The 19,882-nt window shown below is 42.3% G+C and overlaps 1 protein-coding gene across 17 annotated transcripts in view; it reads right to left on the minus strand.

Annotated features, from left to right (window-relative positions):
• BRIP1 (BRCA1 interacting DNA helicase 1) overlaps positions 1-19,882 on the minus strand; it is a 216,385-nt gene that overhangs the window by 114,115 nt on the left and 82,388 nt on the right. For all 17 annotated transcript variants that reach the window (XR_014002468.1, XR_014002469.1, XR_014002470.1 and 14 more), the window contains exons 16-18: positions 19,713-19,834; positions 5,362-5,474; positions 1,180-1,262 (exon numbers count right to left, since the gene is read on the minus strand). Coding sequence is in view for 14 of the 17 variants with exons in the window: in XM_081171959.1 (XP_081028085.1) it covers positions 1,180-1,262; positions 5,362-5,474; positions 19,713-19,834 (318 nt within the window). In the remaining 3 variants the exon portion in view is untranslated. The remainder of the gene's footprint in view (positions 1-1,179; positions 1,263-5,361; positions 5,475-19,712; positions 19,835-19,882) is intronic.

Consider the following 19,882-nt stretch of genomic DNA (forward strand, 5'->3'; position numbering starts at 1 on the left):
AACTTCTAGCAACTGATCACATCTAACTCCTGACATGAAGTTGTCACATTCTGGGTTTCAGCACCCCGGCAGAGGGCATCCAATGAAGTGCAGTAGGAAAGCTCTTAAGTGAGCTGTTGACGTGGCAAAAATATGGAAGAAACCAGAAGTTACTGGGGAGAGGAGAAGACGCAGTGCTGCTGCTTTACAGAAAAGCCATGCACCCTCCATTAACTTCTTGCCCAAGCAAGTTGACAGCAATTTGCCACTTCACACAGATCAATTTACCATAGCAAAGCATAGGTGCATTGTTCATATGTGATGGTGCAAAGTACTTACAACCCAACACAGAAGTTATGCCTTGAAGGCTTTTTATTTTACAGTAAATAAAATATTATCACCTGCACCAAAGGACATAGGTATAGGAAAGTGACATTTATAGGAAAACAAATCACAGGAGATGATGCCCTAAAATTTAATTTTTAGAATTACCTTTGCTTGCTTTAGATATATGCATAGGAAAGGGGTCTGGTTCCAATCAGAGTAGACCCATTAAGATAATAGGATCTACTCTTACTTGGAGACAACTCTAGATATGGAAGCATCATAGCTCTGTGGGAAAGGGCATGTTTTGCATGCAGATGGCCCAAGGCTCAATGTCTACAACAGGCTTCCTCAACCTTGGCCCTCCAGATGTTTTTGGCCTACAACCCCCATGATCCCTAGCTAGCAGGACCAGTGGTCAGGGATGATGGGAACTGTAGTCTCAAAACATCTGGAGGGCCAAGGTTGAGGAAGCCTGGTCTAGAATCTTCAGGTGGAAGGGTCATGTAGCAGATGATGGGGAACCTCTGCTTGAGATATTGAACAGCTACTGCCACAAGGGGAAGAACCATAGCTCAGTGGCTGAGCACATGCCTTGCTTGCATGCAGAAGCCCTCAGCATAACCTTAGAATCTGGGGTAGCCAACATGATGTCCTCCAGATGCTGGTGTACTACGACTCCTATCATCCCTGACAACAGGTCATGTTGACTGATGGGAGTAGAGCCCAACAATGTATAGAGGGCATCACATTGGCTCTCTCTGTTTTAGATCAACCAGCACAGCAGCAACATGATCCAAAGCCATGGCCATGATATATATGGGCTATAAGCCAAGTGTCACTAACTAACATCTCCAGGGTATTCATGTGTCTTACCAGCTATGTATTTGTTTGGGTTCCTTCTGAAGCGGTCATCAACTAAAATAAGCGCTCCCCAATCGCTCCTGTGGCGAATACACCTAAAACAGAGCAACAGGTGAAAAAACAATACATGATGACTCTTAATGGTGTTTTTTTAAAAAAAAAAAGTTTGGGAAAGGGGGAATATAAGAATGTCCATGATATTTACCTGATAGAACTGTTTCAGCTATCACTAAAACTTACAAAGCTTCAGCTAATCATCAGGTTGTTAATTATCCTAATACCCGTAATGTTCTGAGTCCACTGAAATTGGTACTCACACCCAAGGTAGAAATGATTGTAGTGGGTTAATTGGAGAGGACAAAGCAGAGACTAAATATTTCAGCACAAATAAAAAGTGACTGGGGGACCTGCTCTCTATCTTGCAGACCTTCTTCAACCTGGCCTGGGAAGGTGTAGCCCTGATTGACTGCAGCTACAGAAGTTGAGGCTGCTGAAGAGGCCATCTTGGCTGTTTCTTAGTGCAGACCCAGTTCACTGAGCCTGAGCTTCCACACCTTCCACCTGCCATGAACAACCATTGGCAGGACTGGCAGCAAAAGCAGCAGCAGCAGCAGCAGCAGCAATATTCTATGCTGATGATAATATTTTATTCTCTTGTTAATTATGTTGTTCTAAATGTGAATTTTACCTATTTGACTTCCTTCAGCAATGTTTTCTTCTGAAATGTTTAAGATAATTTTTTTTGTTAACTTTGCTCCATTAAATGTGTATTCTGTAGTTGACCTCCTTTGCACTGTTTTATTCTGAGATCTTTAAAATAATATTTTAGTTCCCTGTTAATTATTGCTTTGAATGTATAGGGAAGTTTTTAATGTCTGATGTCTCGCAGTGTTTTAGATTTTTTTGGAAGCTGCCCAAAGTGATTGGGGCAACCCAGTCAGATGGGCACAGTACAAATAAAATTATAACCATAACCATAATAGACTTTCTTCAGTAATATTTTATTCTGGATTGTTGTTTTTTTAAAAAAACCATGTGTTGTAAACCGCTTTGAGATGTTTTCTTAAAAATATAAATATAAAGCGGTATAGAAATGAAATGAATAATATTAATAATAACAAAAATAAAAGAGAGGCATGTTTATTTCATATCTAACCACTTGTACTTTGATCATGGATGTAACCGCTTTTCTGCCACTAAGATTGTTGGACAACGGCATCAGTAATAACAACACCGTATAATAACAACACCGAGTCCTGTGGCACCTTGAGGACTAATTGCAATTGCACCTTAAGGACTAATTTTTTTAAATGTAATTAGGCACAATCCATCAGGAATCTCACAGCAACATATCCACGCTGATGGCCCTCACTACCTCAAAATATCGTGATGGGCACCAATACAGATGGCTTTAAAGAGGAATGAAGACAAAATAAGGCTACGGGTAACAAGGACTACTAGGCATTATGGATTTATTACTCCCCGTGTTAAGAGGCAATAGTCCTCTAAACAGCTGTCACTGGGAATCACAAGTAAGGATAGTGCACTCATGCCCTTCTTATGGACTTCCCATAGGCATCTGGCTGGCCACTGTGAGAACACAATACTGGGCTAAATGGGCCTTTGGTCTTATCTGATAGGGCTCTTCTTACGAGTTTCTAGAAACATAACCCACCAGTTGCTCCTTGTGTAACTCCCTACTGCCCAGGGACTTGCGCAGAAGCAACTCTTAAGAGATTAGCCCTTCTTATTGATATGATGAGCCTGTAACAAGCTCACCACCAGAAAATTCTGCAGGTGGCCTTTCAGTGAAGCCTTCATCACCAGGGGAGTGTGGGGGAAAGAGCCAGAAAAACGAAAGCCAAGTGCAAAATTGTGTAGTTAAAATAAATGTATTGGGCCCACTGGAGACATATCCCACACCTTTCAAGTGAAGCAATGCTGCAATTTCATGGCAGAGTTGTCACCTGGCCATGCGCAACATCTGGCATATTCCCTCCCCCCCCCCAAGTGATCACATTTCATGGACTTCATGTTACTTCAAATGCTACCACAGCAATATGAAAACCCCACATCTGAGACTTAAACCAGCTCACCTTTTATTTGTCAGTTTATACATGTTGGAATACAAAATAAAAACCCCATGAAATAACTATGTCCTTCACATGGGCAGGTATTTTGTACCTGCAAATCTTGATTAGGGTTTAGTTTGGCAGCCACTCTATAATTTCAGGTGGATTTATAGGATTTTTTCTCTCTTTTTTTTACAATTAGGAGATTTTTCTGAGTTATATCACCTCAGAAACACATGCGAATCTAGGTCACAAGTAGATGAGGTCTACCTTGCTTATGGTACCTTGCAACCTCATTCCATGATAGACCCTTCCACTGCTCCATCTCCATCACTATGGGGTGGTCCTATGGGTGAAAACCTATTCATAACAGTTCTTCTAGGGATGGGGAAGGAACTTCTGAATGCAAAGCAGATGTTCTTCTACTGAGCTAAAGGTCCTTCCCTGCCTCCAGCTGGACTTAAATCCCTGTTAAAGATGTTCCTTTTGGTTTTTCATACCAATCTCCCTCCAGCCGTAGCAAGCTACCATCTGGCCCAGTACTGTTTTGTTGGACTCCAGGGTCTCAGGCAGAGAGAGGTCCTTCTCATCATCTCATAATTGTTTCTGTTTATTGGAGGTGCTGGGGAATGAACCTGGGACCCTCGGCCTACAAAGCAGATGCTCCATTGTGGAGCTACGCCCCCCAAACATTTTAGAGTGCAAGCCTAAGGGAAAAGGCTGTGTCTATCTTCTGGTGTATGAAACACAGTAGATACTGTAGGCAGACTAGATAGAACTGCCAAGTTGGAAAGGACCCTGAGCATCATCTAGTCTAACCTCCTGCAATGCAGGAATATGCAGCTGTCTCATATGGGGATTGAATCTGCAACCATGGTATTATAAGCATCATGCTCTAACCAGTTGATAATGATAATTATAAATATCTACTCTATTTTTGGAAAGTTGTCTGTTTGCTATGCATTTGGACAACTTTTTAGATGTCATAACCACATGGTCCCTGAGATCAAGGAACAGGTTTTTGTCTATATTTTGATATGACTATTTTAAGACAGGATGGTGCACTGAACCTTTTGAAACTGCACTGATCTTAACAACTGATTTGAAACCTGTAGTGATTTTGTGGTTTCTTAAAATCCCTCAGCAATGCTGGCTATGAGAGGCTGCTGGTTATTACTGATGTCCCCATTTCTTTACCAGATTTTTTTTTTTGTTTAAAGCACTTATTTGTTTAAAGCACTTATTTCCCTATTAGTCTGCTGTAGAAAAAACAACAGCAGTGAAGAGGCACCTTCTCAGCAAATACTAAGGAGAAAGAGGGAAGCTTTTCTTGCTTTTGGAAAGCTGTGTACTTTGTTTCCAAGATGACCAAGATACTTTTTTTGAAAGGATCAGATGAATATTCATATTTCCCATAGCAGCAAATGCTCTGCTAGATGTGCATGTCTGATTTTTAGAAACCGAAAAACAAACAGCCAAACAACACCAGGCTTGGCAAGCCTAGTAAGACAATGAAATGACATATAAAGAAAACTTTACAATACAAGTGGCATAGCTTGAAAGCAGGGAAGGTGCAGGCTACAGCCAGAAATCTCCAGTACTGCTTTGCAAAACGCCTTGTTACTCGATTCTACAAAACATCACTTCAGCTTTAGCTGAACTGGTGTACAAGATGTTTAGTCCACAGAGAATGCAGGTCACAAATGTTTACAAGACTGCAGATTATAGTTCAGAATCACTTACAGCAAAGTGAGGGAGCTACCGGGTTCAGCTATAAGTGGGATTTTTTCCCTCCAATGTTTTGGGGCACCTCTCTACTTTGTTGGAGGGTTGGGGAAGGGCTTGACTCAATGGCAGAGCATCTACTTTGCATGCAGAAAGTTCTAGGTTCAATTGCCAGCATTTCCAGGTCAGGACGTGGGGGCAATTCCTGCCCCTTCCACACCCTTCTCATCTCTGATTATGATTCTTGTTCACCTGTTTGTGTCTCTATTAGTTTTGTTTTCTATTAATTGCAATTTTGCAAACAAAACAAGAAAACTAAACTAAACTAAACTAAACTAAACTAGATAAAGCCCCAAATATATATGGATCTATACAGGAATAATCTAATTCTACTCACCTGCCCAATGCTTGGTTGAGAGCTCTGAAGGCCTGGATTTCATACCACTGGCTGCCTGGTAGAAGTCCTCTGTCTTTGGAATGTAGGTCATTATACTTCCTCTTAAGCTCAACCTGGAGAAATTACAATATATTTTAAAATTCCTGCATAAATTTCAAGTAGCACAACTGTTAATTTGCCTTATCAAGTAATTATCAAAACAAGAGAATGGCTTTTTCAGTTGCCAAACTGCTCTATTTATTCTGGACAAAATGATAAATAAAACTAATTCAGGTAACCAGCAGATATCTATATATTAATTTTATAACTCTGAAAGAACTTTCTGAGCTGGAGTCTATACTTAACTTTGTTTATGGATGCAAGTCTAGGAAAACCAGTTACAAAAATATTTTAAAATGCTTCTAAGGGTTCTCAGTCTTTTAACATTGTACATGTTGGTAAAATGGTTGAGATCACCTTTCTTTTCTTTCACCCCACTTTTCCCCCTGAGTGCACATGTCTCCTCACTTTGCTACGACTTTGAGGATTCTCAGTAAAGTGGGAAACTGCATAAACCATGCTTTGCCTGAACAGCTGAAATACAAATTATGATTTGAATCTAAAGGGCAGTTAGGGCAAACTATGATTCTAAGACATCCATTACATCCAGTGTGTGGACCTCTGGTAGCCCTGGAAGCTGGACAGGTACTTCCTGTGGATAAGTCGGGGTACAATTCTACCTCTCTTCCCTTATGAAGTACAGGCTAAAAAATAGTTAGAACTCCTCCTCACACATCTATCTGCTCAGACACGAGATGGAATCTTTCAGAAAGTGGAATATTGAGTACCAGCAAGCTAAGCCAAGCTCCTTGCTCTCCTTTTCGAAAGGCAGGGAAGGCACTTGGATCAGGATGGAAAAGCCCAGGCCTGCTATTCAAGCTAAACAACAGGTTTAGTTTGAAAAACGAAAGGCATAAAGCTACACAAAGGAAGGTTAATTTCACTGCTCTTTTGTTCTATATTAACCTTTTAAAACTGACAACTGAAAGGACACGCTTCAAGAGATAAAACAGCAGACTTCTAACCACTTCTGACAGGTAACTTTCAACTCGAATTTGGGTAAGGATTCTTTTCTTTCTATGTTATTTTATGTGCCTATGCCCTTTTAAAAAAAAACAGCCTGTCAAATTTACAAATTCAAACTTTGCAGCCAGAAAATAAATCCAGTTTGATTTCACAGATCTAATATTTGTTTCCGTCACTCAGAATTTATTGATTGGGGGCTGAAGGTTCCCCCTACTGCATTTAAAGTTTCTTGAGCAAGCCTTATATAGAACAGGCCCCAAGTAGTTTTTGCAAATGATTTCCAGTTCCAGACTCTCTCTCTCTATATATATATCCTGCCCCTTCCATTCTGATGATCAGTGCAGCAAGGCTGCCTGAGACCCGCATTCTCTTCTGCAACCTCACAGAAACATCCAGGAATTAAAGCAGAACTTGTTGGATCAGGCCAAAGGCCTGTCAACTCCAGTGACCCACAGTGGCCAACCAGGTATCTGTGGGAAGCTCAGAAGCAGGACCTGAGTAAAACAGCACTCTCCCCACTTCTGATTTCCAGCAACTGGCATTCAGAGACATACTACCTCCAACCGTGGAGCTGGAGCATAGCCAATAGAGCTAGCAGCCAGTGACAGCCATGAATTTGTCTAAAACAGCGCAGATCTGGTCTGTGCCTTACATTTCTTTGCACTTAATGCCATGCAAAATTAGCCACCCCATGTTACTTCAGAGCTCTGCCCTTCTTCAGTTAAGCAAGACATGAACCTCTGTAAGTAAATGATGGAAAATAAAAGGCTGCCTTTGGTCAGCAACTAACTTTCCTGGAAAAGGTAATGTGTGGGAGGGCAGCTTTGTCCCTGGGGCTTCTACTTGCTGACCCCTGGATATAAAAACTGTATGGCTTTTTTAAATAACAAGACAGCTTTTTTGGGGGGGTGTAGAGACAAAGTGTATCACTGCTTAATAACAGAATAATAGAAAATAAATTCAAACCCTTGTGTTCGCTCATTAAGGGTTAAAGCGTTCCTTGTGAATCACGTAACAGGTAAAAGGTCAGCGCACGTCACTTTAACGCAATCAGAATCCATTTCACTGTATACGTTTGCATTATCAGGCATCACCGTGACGCCCGATTCAACATGACATGCTGCATATGTGGAAAAGCCAGCGTCTCCTGCTAGCAAATATATTAAATGTGCAAGTAAAGCACAGGCTAGAAGGGATTAGTTAAAATGTCAAAAGACAGCCCTTTACTTCTACCTGTTCATCCTTAAAAATATACTCCTAGCTATCAGGCATGCTTTGCAGACAAAGAGCTCCAGCGAGGAGCAGCAGAAGGCCTGTGGCAAGCCATGTCATCTTGTAGCTGTCAGAGAGATTAGGCTTTGATCTATCTGGGAGGTCACGGTCGCATTCATATTAGCCGGAGTCTAACAGCATTATACCTGTTAACCACTGTTTCCTTAATGCTTAATTAGACAGACCTCCCCTGCAACTGAACATTAACCAAGAATGTTCCCTCCTCTTGCTCTATTTTGTCCCCTTCCCCACCATTTCCACACCAAGCCAAGTTTTCAAGAAAGAAAAGAACAGGCTGTAAACAAAAACTTTTTTGCCTTCCAATCTATGAGCAAAGAAATGCTTTGGAATGATTTAAATGGCCTGGATCGCCTTCCTCAAGTGCCCTTATTTTTAGTGCTTTCTCCATGCAGAAGGTTAATTACACATTATGGAGAAGATATTTAGAAAGGAGGGGGGGTGAAATACAGGAAGGGATAGAAGAGAGATTCTTCTTTGGGGAATCAAGAGGGAGGGCACACTTGAAATGGAGGGCTTCACCCCTGTTTTTTAATTCATTTATAAAAATATTTATAGACCACCAAGTCATAAAAAAATCACAGAATAATAATAATAATAATGTTGTTGTTAGCCGGCCTGAGGCCGGCTTCGGCTAGGGAGGGCGGGAGATAAATAAAATAATAAAAATAAAAATAAAAATAAAAATAAAAATAAAAATAAAAATAAAAATAAAAATAAAAATAATAATACAATTTTCCTACCACCCTTTATCAGAAGATCCCAGGGTGGTATACAACATTAAAAACACATTACAGAACGTATGTTGTAGCTCATACTTGAGATCAGACCAATTCATGGCGGGGGAGCCCCCCAATGGCTGGGCTGGGCTTCCCTGGTTAGAGGCAACAGGGCTTCTTCTGCATCCCACTTGCTGGCAACTGCTCTTGGGCTTGGGTCCCACTTGCAGGTTCCCCACAAGTATCTGACAGGCCACTGTGAGAACAGGAGACCTTGGTTTGCGAACAGTCTGGCTTGCATACGTTTGGATTACAAACACGTCAAACCCGGAAGTGCGCGTCCCGGTTTGCGAACTTTTTTTGGATTGCCGCCCATTTTTTTGGAGGCCCCATTGGCGAAAGTGCGCCTTGGGTTACAACCTGTTTTGGTTTACAAAGGGACCTCCAGAATGGATTATGGTTGTAAACCAAGGTACCACTGTACTGGGCCAAATGGGCCATTGTCCTGATCCAGCAGATTCTTATGTTCTTATAACTTGAAATTCTGCTGCTCCAAGAGAAGCCTGTATGCACAGCATCAAGTCAGAGAAGAAGAAGAAGAAGAAGAAGAGGAAGAAGAAGAAGAGTAGTAGTAGTAGTAGTAGTAGTAGTAGTAGTAGTAGTAGTTTGGACTTGATATCCCACCTTTCACTCAAAGCAGCTAATAATCTCCTTTCCCTTCCTCCCCCACAACAAACACTCTGTGAGGTGAGTGAGGCTTCAGAGAAGTGTGACTGGCCCAAGGTCACCCAGCAGCTGCATGCAGAGGAGTGGGAAAGCGAACCCGGTTCACCAGATTGTGAGTCCACCACTCTTAACCACTACACCACGCTGGCTCCAGGTTTGGGAGGCTAGCAGCACAGCTCTTTGGGTGGCCTTGGATGAGCCGTTATCTCTCAGCTTAGCCTATCCCATGAGGTCCGTGCCAGTGCTAAAGGAGGCAAGAATTTGCAACGCGCCTTTTGGGGTGCGGGGAATACTAAATGAGCTAGAAAAATTATGAACAACAATGTTAGGAGGACGTCACAAACGTTCAGCACAGCTTGCTGGGTGGTCTTGGGCAACCCAGTTCAGATGAACTGACCTCAAAGGGGTTGGAGATAAGAACACTGCTGCCTTCTATGTTTTGGATGGGAAAGCCTAAATATCTAAATGCCTAAACATCTCAGTCTGTCTATCCACCAACTCCAAGCCAGCGAAAAGGTGCCAGATGAGGCCCTAGACAAATTCCACTCGAAGAATCTTTCCCGTCTTCTTGACTGTGGAAAGCTCTGCGGACACTTCTTCTATTCTATCAGACATTTCAGCTGTTAAGACACATGCACACAACAGCCTTACACTGAGTTATTAGACAGCTGGTCCACATAGCTCAGTACTGTCTACACTGGCTGGCAGTGACTCTCCAGGGTTTCAAGCCGGGGATATTCCCAGCTCTATGTGGACGTACTGTGGATTGAACCGGCGACTTTATACGTGCAAAGCAGCTGCTCTACCAGATCCAAGGGTGACGGGGCAATAAGGAGGGAGGGAAGCCATGGGGCAATAATCACTGAGCTATCTTGCCTTTGCAAGGAGCATGCCTGCCTTTTATTTTAGGAGCTGATCAAGATTAGACAGGAAGGAAACAAGGGCATTCTGAATGTAGGAGTCAAGCATGCTTCCAACTTTAACCCCCCACCCCCACCAAAAAAATGATATCAATTTTTTTGGGAAACATCGGCTTAGTTCAACAAGCAGCTTCGACATAAAGCTGATGCGATTCTCAGAGCATGTGACCCTGGAAGCTCTAAAGAGATTAAAATATCCTCACATAAACAAAATGTTAAGATCGGCATGGCACTGCTTTATTCCTGAGCGATAAAGCCTTTTAGAAGCGGGAGTTCAGCCCATTAAATAAATATAAGGGCTAAACCTGTTAAAACGTAGGGATTCAAACTATTAAGAAAACTTTGCCTCAGTAAAAATAAACACATTGTCCACCAGACACTCATGCAGAAAGGTTTTATCTGTAGCCAAAGTAGGAACCTTTCGACCCAAAACAGTTTAAAGCAAAAACCCACACCAGAGCAGGAAGAATTCGCAGAAGAAACATTTTCCATTCAGTATCAGCATACTGTAAACACAGTTATCAGGGCAAACTATCGCAATATAAATTTTACTGACAAATTGCTGCTTTGGGCTTTGTACCCTGCATATCCTAAATACAAGGAAAACAGACTGTATTTATTTTTTTAAAAAAAATCTGGTACATTTTTCACAATTTTCAGGAGAGGCAGCTTTAATCCAATACAGTGCAATATCTTGCTAAAAATTAATGGGGAGTGTGGGTTGGGGGAGAACAAACTAAAATAGACTTTTACAAACTAAATGAACGGGTGGTTTAGGACAGCCACAAGCAGGACCAGCCCAATATATTTTGCTCGCTAAGGTGAAGGATAGATGTCCCTCTCCCAGACCTGGGCCAGAGCCTGGACCTCACAGCCAGCCTTCCTTCAAATCTGAAGAACCAGTCTGGAAGTGCAGGGAGCACACCAAGAGGGAGGCAGTGGAAGAGAAGAAGAACACCTGTCTTCAAGCAAGAGGGTTGGTCCTGTAAGGCTCTAAAGTTCTATATAAGGGGAAGGAGCCTGAAGGGCTTTCCCAGATGATCTCAGTGATCTACTGGGATGTACAGGGTAAAGGACCCTGGTCCTACTAATATGGCTGAACACTAGTACTGGTGGGCAAGCTTAGGAACACATGAAGCTGCCTTGTACCAGGTCAGACTTTAGGTCTATCTAGCCCAGTATTGTCTCCACTGACTGGCAGTGCCTCTACATGGTCTCAAGAAGAGAAAGGGTCTCTTCCCACCACTGGAAATGTCAAGGATCAAACTTGGAACCTTCTGCATGTAAAGCATGTGCACTCTAACGCTGAATTAAGGTCTTTCCCCATGAGCTTCCTTGAAATACAGGTTTCCCCACTGCTATTAATCTTTCCTTCCTATGCCCAAACTAAGGGGAACCTTGGAAATGTACATGCTGAGTGATAGTGAAGCCCCACAGGCCTAGCCAGTGCCCTGCTTGAACTGAGTGTGCATCCAAGATGAGGGATCAAGAGCAACGTGGTGCCCTTCAGATGTTGTTGGGCTACAAGTCCCATCAACTCCAGGCCAGCACAGCCAATGGTCAGGGAGGATGCCAGTTGCACTCCAGCAATATTGTGGGGCCAGATCCTGGCTACCACTGCTTTGGGCAATGACCTAAGAACCCTTTGCAATATTGCAAGTACTGCATGGCAGATGCACTGGGTTCTCCTTAAGAGAGAAGCCCATGTGGAAAAGTTTCCCGGAATGCAGGAAGTTCAAAAGTCACGGCCCTGAGATCCAATGCCGACACCATTCGAGAAAGCAGAAGAGCTCCCTTTTACACCAGTCACAAAGAAGGCCATTTCACAGCCATCTTGAACAGAGCAGAGGCAGAAACTTTCTGCCACTGTCATCTAGTATTTGTACCACGATATCTGTACCACAGTCCTAACATTTTCACATTCTGATGTTCGGCGGGAGGGTGGAGACGGGGTTGGCTGGCACCCAGTCTTAATGTTTTCAGATTATAATGTTCAACATCTGACAATGGGAGAGAGAGGGAGGGAAAGCGGGAGACACATCCCATTCCTATACGAAAACGACATGAGAAATAACTGCTTAAGATTTCACATGTCAGAAGAGCTTTGCTTCCACCTGAAATAGCAATGATTATGCTCCTTCACAATGCAACTTGCCACCTAGTTGTCCCCCCACCCTTGGCCTAGTGACTGCCAAGCAGCCATAAAAGCCAGCTAGTGTGAGAAGTGAAACATCACCCCCCCCCGGTCTTTTTATAAATAAAAATCTTTTCAAGTGGGAGCAGCATTAAACACTGCAGCTTTTAACATCCCCACCACCTTCAAACGGAGGGGTAACATCTGTGAGAATTAAGACTAAATAGTGCATGTATAAAGACTTGGGCGGTCACAAGAGCACACTTCAAAAGATCCAGGCTCCTCGGTGGAGTCACTAAAAGCTAAGATTTGAACATTCAAGTCTCTATTAGTCTTCTGGGGGCTAAAATACGAAGGGGAGGCTGCTATCTTGGAACTATTGCAAGAGCAAGCTGCCGAAGCAGACATAAAAAAAGACCGGAGTCTCACAAATGAAAGCTAAATGTTTGCATTTAGGTCATAAGGGCCCTTTCGCACATACCACGATATCTGTATCACTCTTGCATAAACAAGAGCCGAAGCTCTTCAGCGCAAACCCTGGTTAAGGAGGAACCATGTTAACCATGATTGATTGATGCAACACTTCACCCTGCTTAAGGCAGGCAAGAACAAATCCCATGGTAGAGGCAAGAGGCAAATAGAAGGGGTAGGAAGGACATGATTTTGCAGTCCACTCCTGATCTCTCAACTGAATTTAAGATGTACTTTGGGGGTGCTCTTAGCTGCCTTCTCCCATACCTATAATTGCATATTTTAATTTTTTATTCTGAACCACCTTGGAGTATACTTGTAAGAAGGGTGGTATGGTTTGCAAGCAACTTAAATAAGTAAATATGAGTCTGCCCATCAATGAAGATATATGAGCCAATCATTTGGATTCCTTGCATCCAGATTTTGTTGAGATACAGCTCCTATCATTCCTGATCATTAACCATGGTGGCTGGGGTTGATGGGAGATGGAATCCAACATCTGGACAGCACCAGGTTGGCTACCCATGAACTAAAGAGTTACAGGTTCAAATTCTCAGTCATAAAACTCACTGGGTGATCTTGGACTATTTGGGAATTTGAACCCAGGTCTCTCTAGAGCAGGCACCCCCAAACTCAGCCCTCCAGATGTTTTGGGACTACAACTCCCATCATCCCTAGCTAACAGGACCAGTGATCAGGGATGATGGGACTTGTAGTCCCAAAACATCTGGAGGGCTGAATTTGGGGATGCCAAACTCTAGAGCATGGGTAACTAATGTGGTGCTCTTCAGATGTTGTTAGTTTCCATCTTACATCAGCCGCAGCCTGCATGGCCAGAAGCCAGGGATAATGGGGTTTTTAGTCCAGCAACATTTGGAGGGCACCATGTTGCCTGTCCTTACTAGACAATTGCTCCAGCCACTACCCCACATTGGTGCTTTCTCTTTGTGATACACAATACAGCTTGGACTTGGCTCTTTCCCCTTTGCGTCCTTAATCCCAGTGACAAAGAAAAGAGGGGAGGCTTATATAACATTGCAACCAGGGAAACACTTTCTAGTGTTGTCAAACTACGGCACACGGCCTCTCTGAGATCTTGAAGTTCTACGGCTTTGACAAATCATGTAGCACATTCACCCCGGGCCCCATCTACTCATCACAGTTGTGCAGGCTTTGAGGGACTGCGAGCAAGTGACTTGATTAAAATCTAATGCAACGAAAACTCTCCTCTGAAGAGAAAATCCAATCCATTTCCAGTGAAGCAGAAGTGAAGAAAAAATCAAACAGCTTCCCTTGAGGTACAACGCGGCTGCATACGCTCAGTGCCACTGCGTCTAAGGTGAAGTGGTAAGTGTCAGTCATCCTTACAATTCCCCAAGGTGATAGCTTCACTTTTAAAGCCTTCGACATACTTTGACAGTAAAGTAAAAACTTAAAGGTCAGCGCTACTTGCTAAGGACAAGCTAAACACAAGAAAATCACTTTGGAATATCCCCCCCCCCCTCCCGCCTGGATCAGAAAAGTAAACTACCGAAGGTATAAAGGAAAAAGTTTGTCTCTTTGTCAGAAGGTTTCACTGAAGGGTATATTTATGCGAAAGCTTTTCTGAAACTTGTGCCAAGGTATGGAGATTAAATGTCACTCCAGTAGTGGTCTGCCAACCCCAAGCCCTTAATCTGAACTTCAGTGTTACGGGTTTTACTTCCATCTGGCAAAGGCACTTTACAAGGCTGTATAAAACTACAGGTAGCCTCCAGCATCCTTAACTGGCAATTTCCTTTAAAATATTTCTGCACTGTAACTTAGAATGATACAGTGGCATTACTGCGCAATTCCCATTTTGAGAGGGCAGCGTTTCACAGCACTTTTAAGGGCCAAATATTTATATAAGGTCATGAAAGATGTTATTTTACTAGACCTATATCCTGCTTTTCCTCCAGAAACCCTAAGGCAGCACACATGGGTTTCCCATCCACCGCTCTAAATTCATTTTATTCCCCATAACAACCCTGTGAGGTAGGTTAGGCTGAGAGACAGCGACTGGCCCAAAGTCACCAAGTCAACTCCATGGCTGTAATGCCAGTCAGTCAGTTTATTGCGTTTTAGCAAACAGCCAATATGCACTTAATTTCAGAGGGCATAATTTCTACTGCAGATGGGGCTATGACAAGAGAGGTCTTTTCTCTCTGCTAGCTGCAATAGGGCAGGCACGGGTACATAGGTATTCCTGATGGGTAATCGAAAGTCGTCCTCTGTCAGTGAGAAGCATTAGCCACCTCGATTCAATTGATTCCTCATCAGGGCAGTGAAGAAGCCAGGGTCGTGAACTTGAAAAATATTTCGCCTCATTAACACAATCCTGAAGCACTGAAATGTGTAACTGAATTGATGTACTCCATCATGGTTCACAAATTATGCTGTTAGATATCTTCCTAAGTTAACAGTCGAACCACAGTGGCCTTTACTTCAAGATAGATACAAACACGTATGAATGTGTAAACCACATCATAGCTATATTTTTATCAATTGAAAGGAAGCCAAGAATCTCTAAGTTTATACACACACACACACACACACACAAAAAAAAAACCACCTTGCTTGTTTATTTCTACACCCAGTGCCTCATACGTAATGTTCCTACTGAAAGTGTCTCTTACTGAATTATGGTCTCTTAAGAGTCATCTAGGAAAGGTGGAAGTGAAGAAATCCTCTTTGGGAACACTAGCCTGAGGTCTGCACTTCAGAGCTGCACATTATCAACATTTCACGGAGACTTTCCTTATTTTTAGGTCCCCGAGGAAAGAGTAGTAAATTACAAGTCAGGCTCACCAAGCCACACTTGGCTCCAAAAATCACATTTTCCTACCTCAACATTGAAGTCCCAGAGGTGGGCAGAGGAAATCTGGTCACAGCCAAAGAAGTCATTTTTTGGCTCAGAAATGCATTTTCCTGCTTCTCCAAAGCCCTCCCCACTGAGAGTACCAGAGCTTTGTGCTGGACTTTTAACAGCGCTCTCTTTATTTTTGCTTTAACAGCCAGCTTCTGAAGATTACAGCGATTATTTTTCACTCCCATAATATACAAGCAAGTGCAAAGGCTCCGCTTTTCAAACTCCCTGCTTCTCTTTCAGTAAGGACTGATATAGCAACTCTCAAACTCTGCAGCAAAAAATCTCCCTATATCTGGAGCAGGGGGGACATAGATTGGTTGATTCTCCTCAAATATAACCAAGAGAAGAATGCAAAAGGTGTCCCCATTACGGAAATCAATTCATTAAAACAACATTTAAATTAAACAACTGACAATTTTAAAAATAATCAAAATGAATAATAATATCTGTCACACATTCAAGTCCTGTGATTCTGCACAAGTCTTAATAGGGTTATTGGTGGGATGTGTAAATATGAGATTCAAGAGTATGTTCTAATTACCTTCCAATCACAAAGTTAAAATGATAAAGGCACCTAAAGGGGCTTCCAATACAGTTATTTAAGAGAGGGCTCTATGGTTTATACTGGGAAATTCTCACCCTGAAACTCACTTACAGGTGGTACCTAACACCACGGAAACTAGTGCTGATATGCCCAGGAGCCTCGCCAAAATGATGGAGAGGCTTTACCTCCACAGGTACATACCTCCACATTTGGTGGGAATGTCCCCAAATCCAACTCTTCTGGAACATCAGTCATACAAGAAATATGCAGAATAACTAAGTATTAGAAGTCACCCCAGAACTAGCCCTATTGAACATCTTCCAAGATAATATTGCCCACTCACATTATAAAGAGCTCATAACCCACCTACTCTCAGCAGCCAGAAGAATCATAGCCAGACACTGGAGATACCTATCAGGAGTAATCATGGATCAATGGTATCAAATAGTATGGAAAACAGTCTTACTAGAAAAACTAACCAACAAACTGAAACTGACACGGGGACAAGTAGAAGACGCCTTCAGCCCAGTATAGTTCCCCTTTATCACATACATAGCCCAACAAGACAACAACAAGAATCTGCTGACAGCATACAAATCAATCTGGCTAACCTGATCCAAAAATCCACCCTATACACTCACATACATAAACAAATCTCACTACAGCCAACCAAAGACAACCAACCATACCCTAGGCCACCCTGAACCTCTCTCACCACCCAGGAAATACAACAAGCAAATAGTAAGAGAACCCATACAAAACCCCACACGAAAGCTTATACCCAGAACAAACTTAGTTGGTCTCTAAGGTGCTACTGAACAATTTTTTAATTTTTTAAATTTATTTTAAAATAATAGAAGCATTACCACCCCACCATCCCCCTCCCCCTCTTTTCTTCTCAAACTAATATTGCATGCAACACTAACGTCTCACAACAAATGAAACTGATCTGTAGAAAACACAACTTGAAAAAAGAGACAATGCACACGTTTTTGTAAACTAAGAAATCTTTCATCATCATCATCATAAACAAAGGACCACAGACCAGCTCTTCTGTATGCCAGTGTGTTTTTCTATTACAAAGTGCATCAGCAGATGTGCAGTAACGGTAGATGGCCTCTGGCCGCTTTATGTCAGAGAGTTTCCCCAGTCAAGTCAAGTCCCTCTTCTTCAAAAGTACTTAATCTTCCCCGTTGCTCACCCTCAGCCCCAGTCTCAGGCAAGACTTCATTACTTCAGTTGCAAGTGGCAGGAATTCAATAGAGAGAGCATTGCTTTCACTCTAGACACAAGAAAAGGCTGCTGGCTTATACTGCTATGTTGACATGGCCCCAAAGACAGCTGGCAGATGAATGCTCAAAACACCTTTGCAGTCAAGGGCCAAGCTGACCAGGGGCAAAACTCAGCACAGAATGCTAGAGGGAGTGGGGAATAAATGTGGTGCTCTTCAATAACACCTACTGGATGAAGGTAAAAGAGGTCTTGATGGTTTTCTTCTTCTTCTGGGGACAAACCACCATAATGGCTTTTGTAAATTGACTTGCTGATGTAAGGCTATCATTGCATGTCCCTCCCAGCACTCAGATCACAAAAGGGGTCAACCTGACCCAAATTGCAATACTTCTTCCTGGAGATGTCTCAAGGTGTCCTGAGATTTCTCACTGTATATACATATTGCCATTCCTTTTTTTAAAAAAAAATTATTCATTTTTAGGTAAACAGAACTACACAAGCAACAAAGAACACACAACATATTGGTCATCACAACCTCCTACAAGAATAGATGTTAATGTCCCAAATGTCTGTATTGGCTCAGTTCAATAAATCATTCCACAAGCTCAAATGAGAGTGTGGTAGTGATCCTCCATTGTCTTCTGTTTCCACTTAGTTATATATTATCATTCTTAATACAATTCAGGTTTTGTGCAAACTTTGGTCAAAACTGAGCAATGTTTCCAAATGAAGCGGCTTTTTTTTTTTGCCAAACCTTGCTTAGCAATACCTAACTTTACACAATCTAGGAGAAACGGCAACATTTCTAGCATCTATAACCACCCTGGTAATAGCTCTTGCTGCCTAACTTAAGATATTTAATTTATTTAGCAAAATTTGTAAATGACTTAACTTTGATTAAATGGGTTTACAAATACAGTGGTACCTCGTGTTACGGACGGGATCCATTCCAGAGGCCCGCCCGTAACGTGATAAGCCCGCAACTCAAAGCGCCACGTCTGCGCAGGCGCACGGTGTGATTTGGCATTTCTGCGCATGCGCAAAACGCGATTTAGCACTTCTGAGCATGTGTGAGCGGTGAATCCCGGAAGTAACCCATTTCAGTATTCCCGGGTTGCTGCAGAATGCAAGATGAAACACGCAACCTGAAGTGGACGCAACATGAGGTATGACTAACAAAATATACATTACAATTATCACTAAAGAGCAACATTAAAAACAAGCTGATAAACCCCTAAAATGAACAGAATCAATATAAACGTATACTCTCTAAGGAAAAATTACAGATTAAAATACATGTCTGGATAGGGCCAATATGGTAGCAATGAAATTCCTCTTTCTGGTTATGACTTCAGGCCACTGTGGTGTAGTGGTTAAGAATCTTGGAAGAGGACCCCACTCAGTCATTAAGCTTATTTAGTGAGCCTGGGTGAGCCACTATCTTGTCGCTTAACCTACCTCACAAGGTTGTTGTGAACATAAAATGGAAAGCAGGAAGTACCTGAGCTTAGAGAAAAGTGGGAAATAATTGCAACAGCAGCAGCAGCAATAATAATAGTAATAATAATACTAGCAACTAGGCAAGCATGTCACTAGACCCAATAATAGCAAACAGCTAGGTAAGCATATAATAATAATAATAATAATAATAATAATAATAATAATAATAATTTATTTCTACCCTGCCCATCTGTCTGGGTTTCCCCAGCCACTCTGGGAGGCTTCCAACAGAAGGTTAAAAATACAATAAAACACCAGTCATTACAAACTTCCCTAAACAGGGCTGCCTTCAGATGTCTTCTAAACGTCATATAGTTGTTTATTTCTTTGACATCTGATGGGAGGGCATTCCTAAAGGTTTTCTTTTGTTAGTACTTGTCAGAAAGCTGAGCAAGAAGCCTCCTGAATCTGAGCGTGGAACTTATTATAGCAAAGAAAGGGGTGTGCAACATCAATCACCACGAAAAGCAAGCAATAAATAGGAAGCCTCTGTACTGAATGGTCTAGAGCTACAATTCCCAACACCCTTGACCTTTGGCCTCACTGGCTGGGGCTGATGGTAGAGGAGTCCAACAATATATGGATGCCACAAGTGCCCTCACCCTTGAGCCAGGCCTTTATTTATTTTTTGCAGGCCTTCAAGCAACAAGCACTTTGCTACAGCTAGCAGGTGACAGCAGAGCTCTAACAGCAGGACACATTCAGATGAAGGTCAACCAAGATTCTAAACCAAATGAGTACATAAAAACACAATCTTTTGGAAAGAGGCCAAGTGTGCAGTTATACACGGGAGGGTAATAAAATACTGAGACTGGACATGATGCCACTTACGTGATTTTGACAGTGTCAAGTTTCCTACCTGAAGGTCCTTCACGTTTGGAAACGGAATTCCTATGGTTACAACGGCACGGGCATTGTCATCAGAGAAATCCAACCCTTCACTGACTTTGCCTCTGCAGACAGCAATAAGAAGTGCCCCATCTTAAATGAGAATGATAAAGAACTTAAGTTATGGATCATATCATTCAT

Source organism: Podarcis bocagei (genome assembly GCF_964188305.1).
Source record: "Podarcis bocagei genome assembly, chromosome: 15".
In the NCBI taxonomy this organism is placed as follows: domain Eukaryota; kingdom Metazoa; phylum Chordata; class Lepidosauria; order Squamata; family Lacertidae; genus Podarcis; species Podarcis bocagei.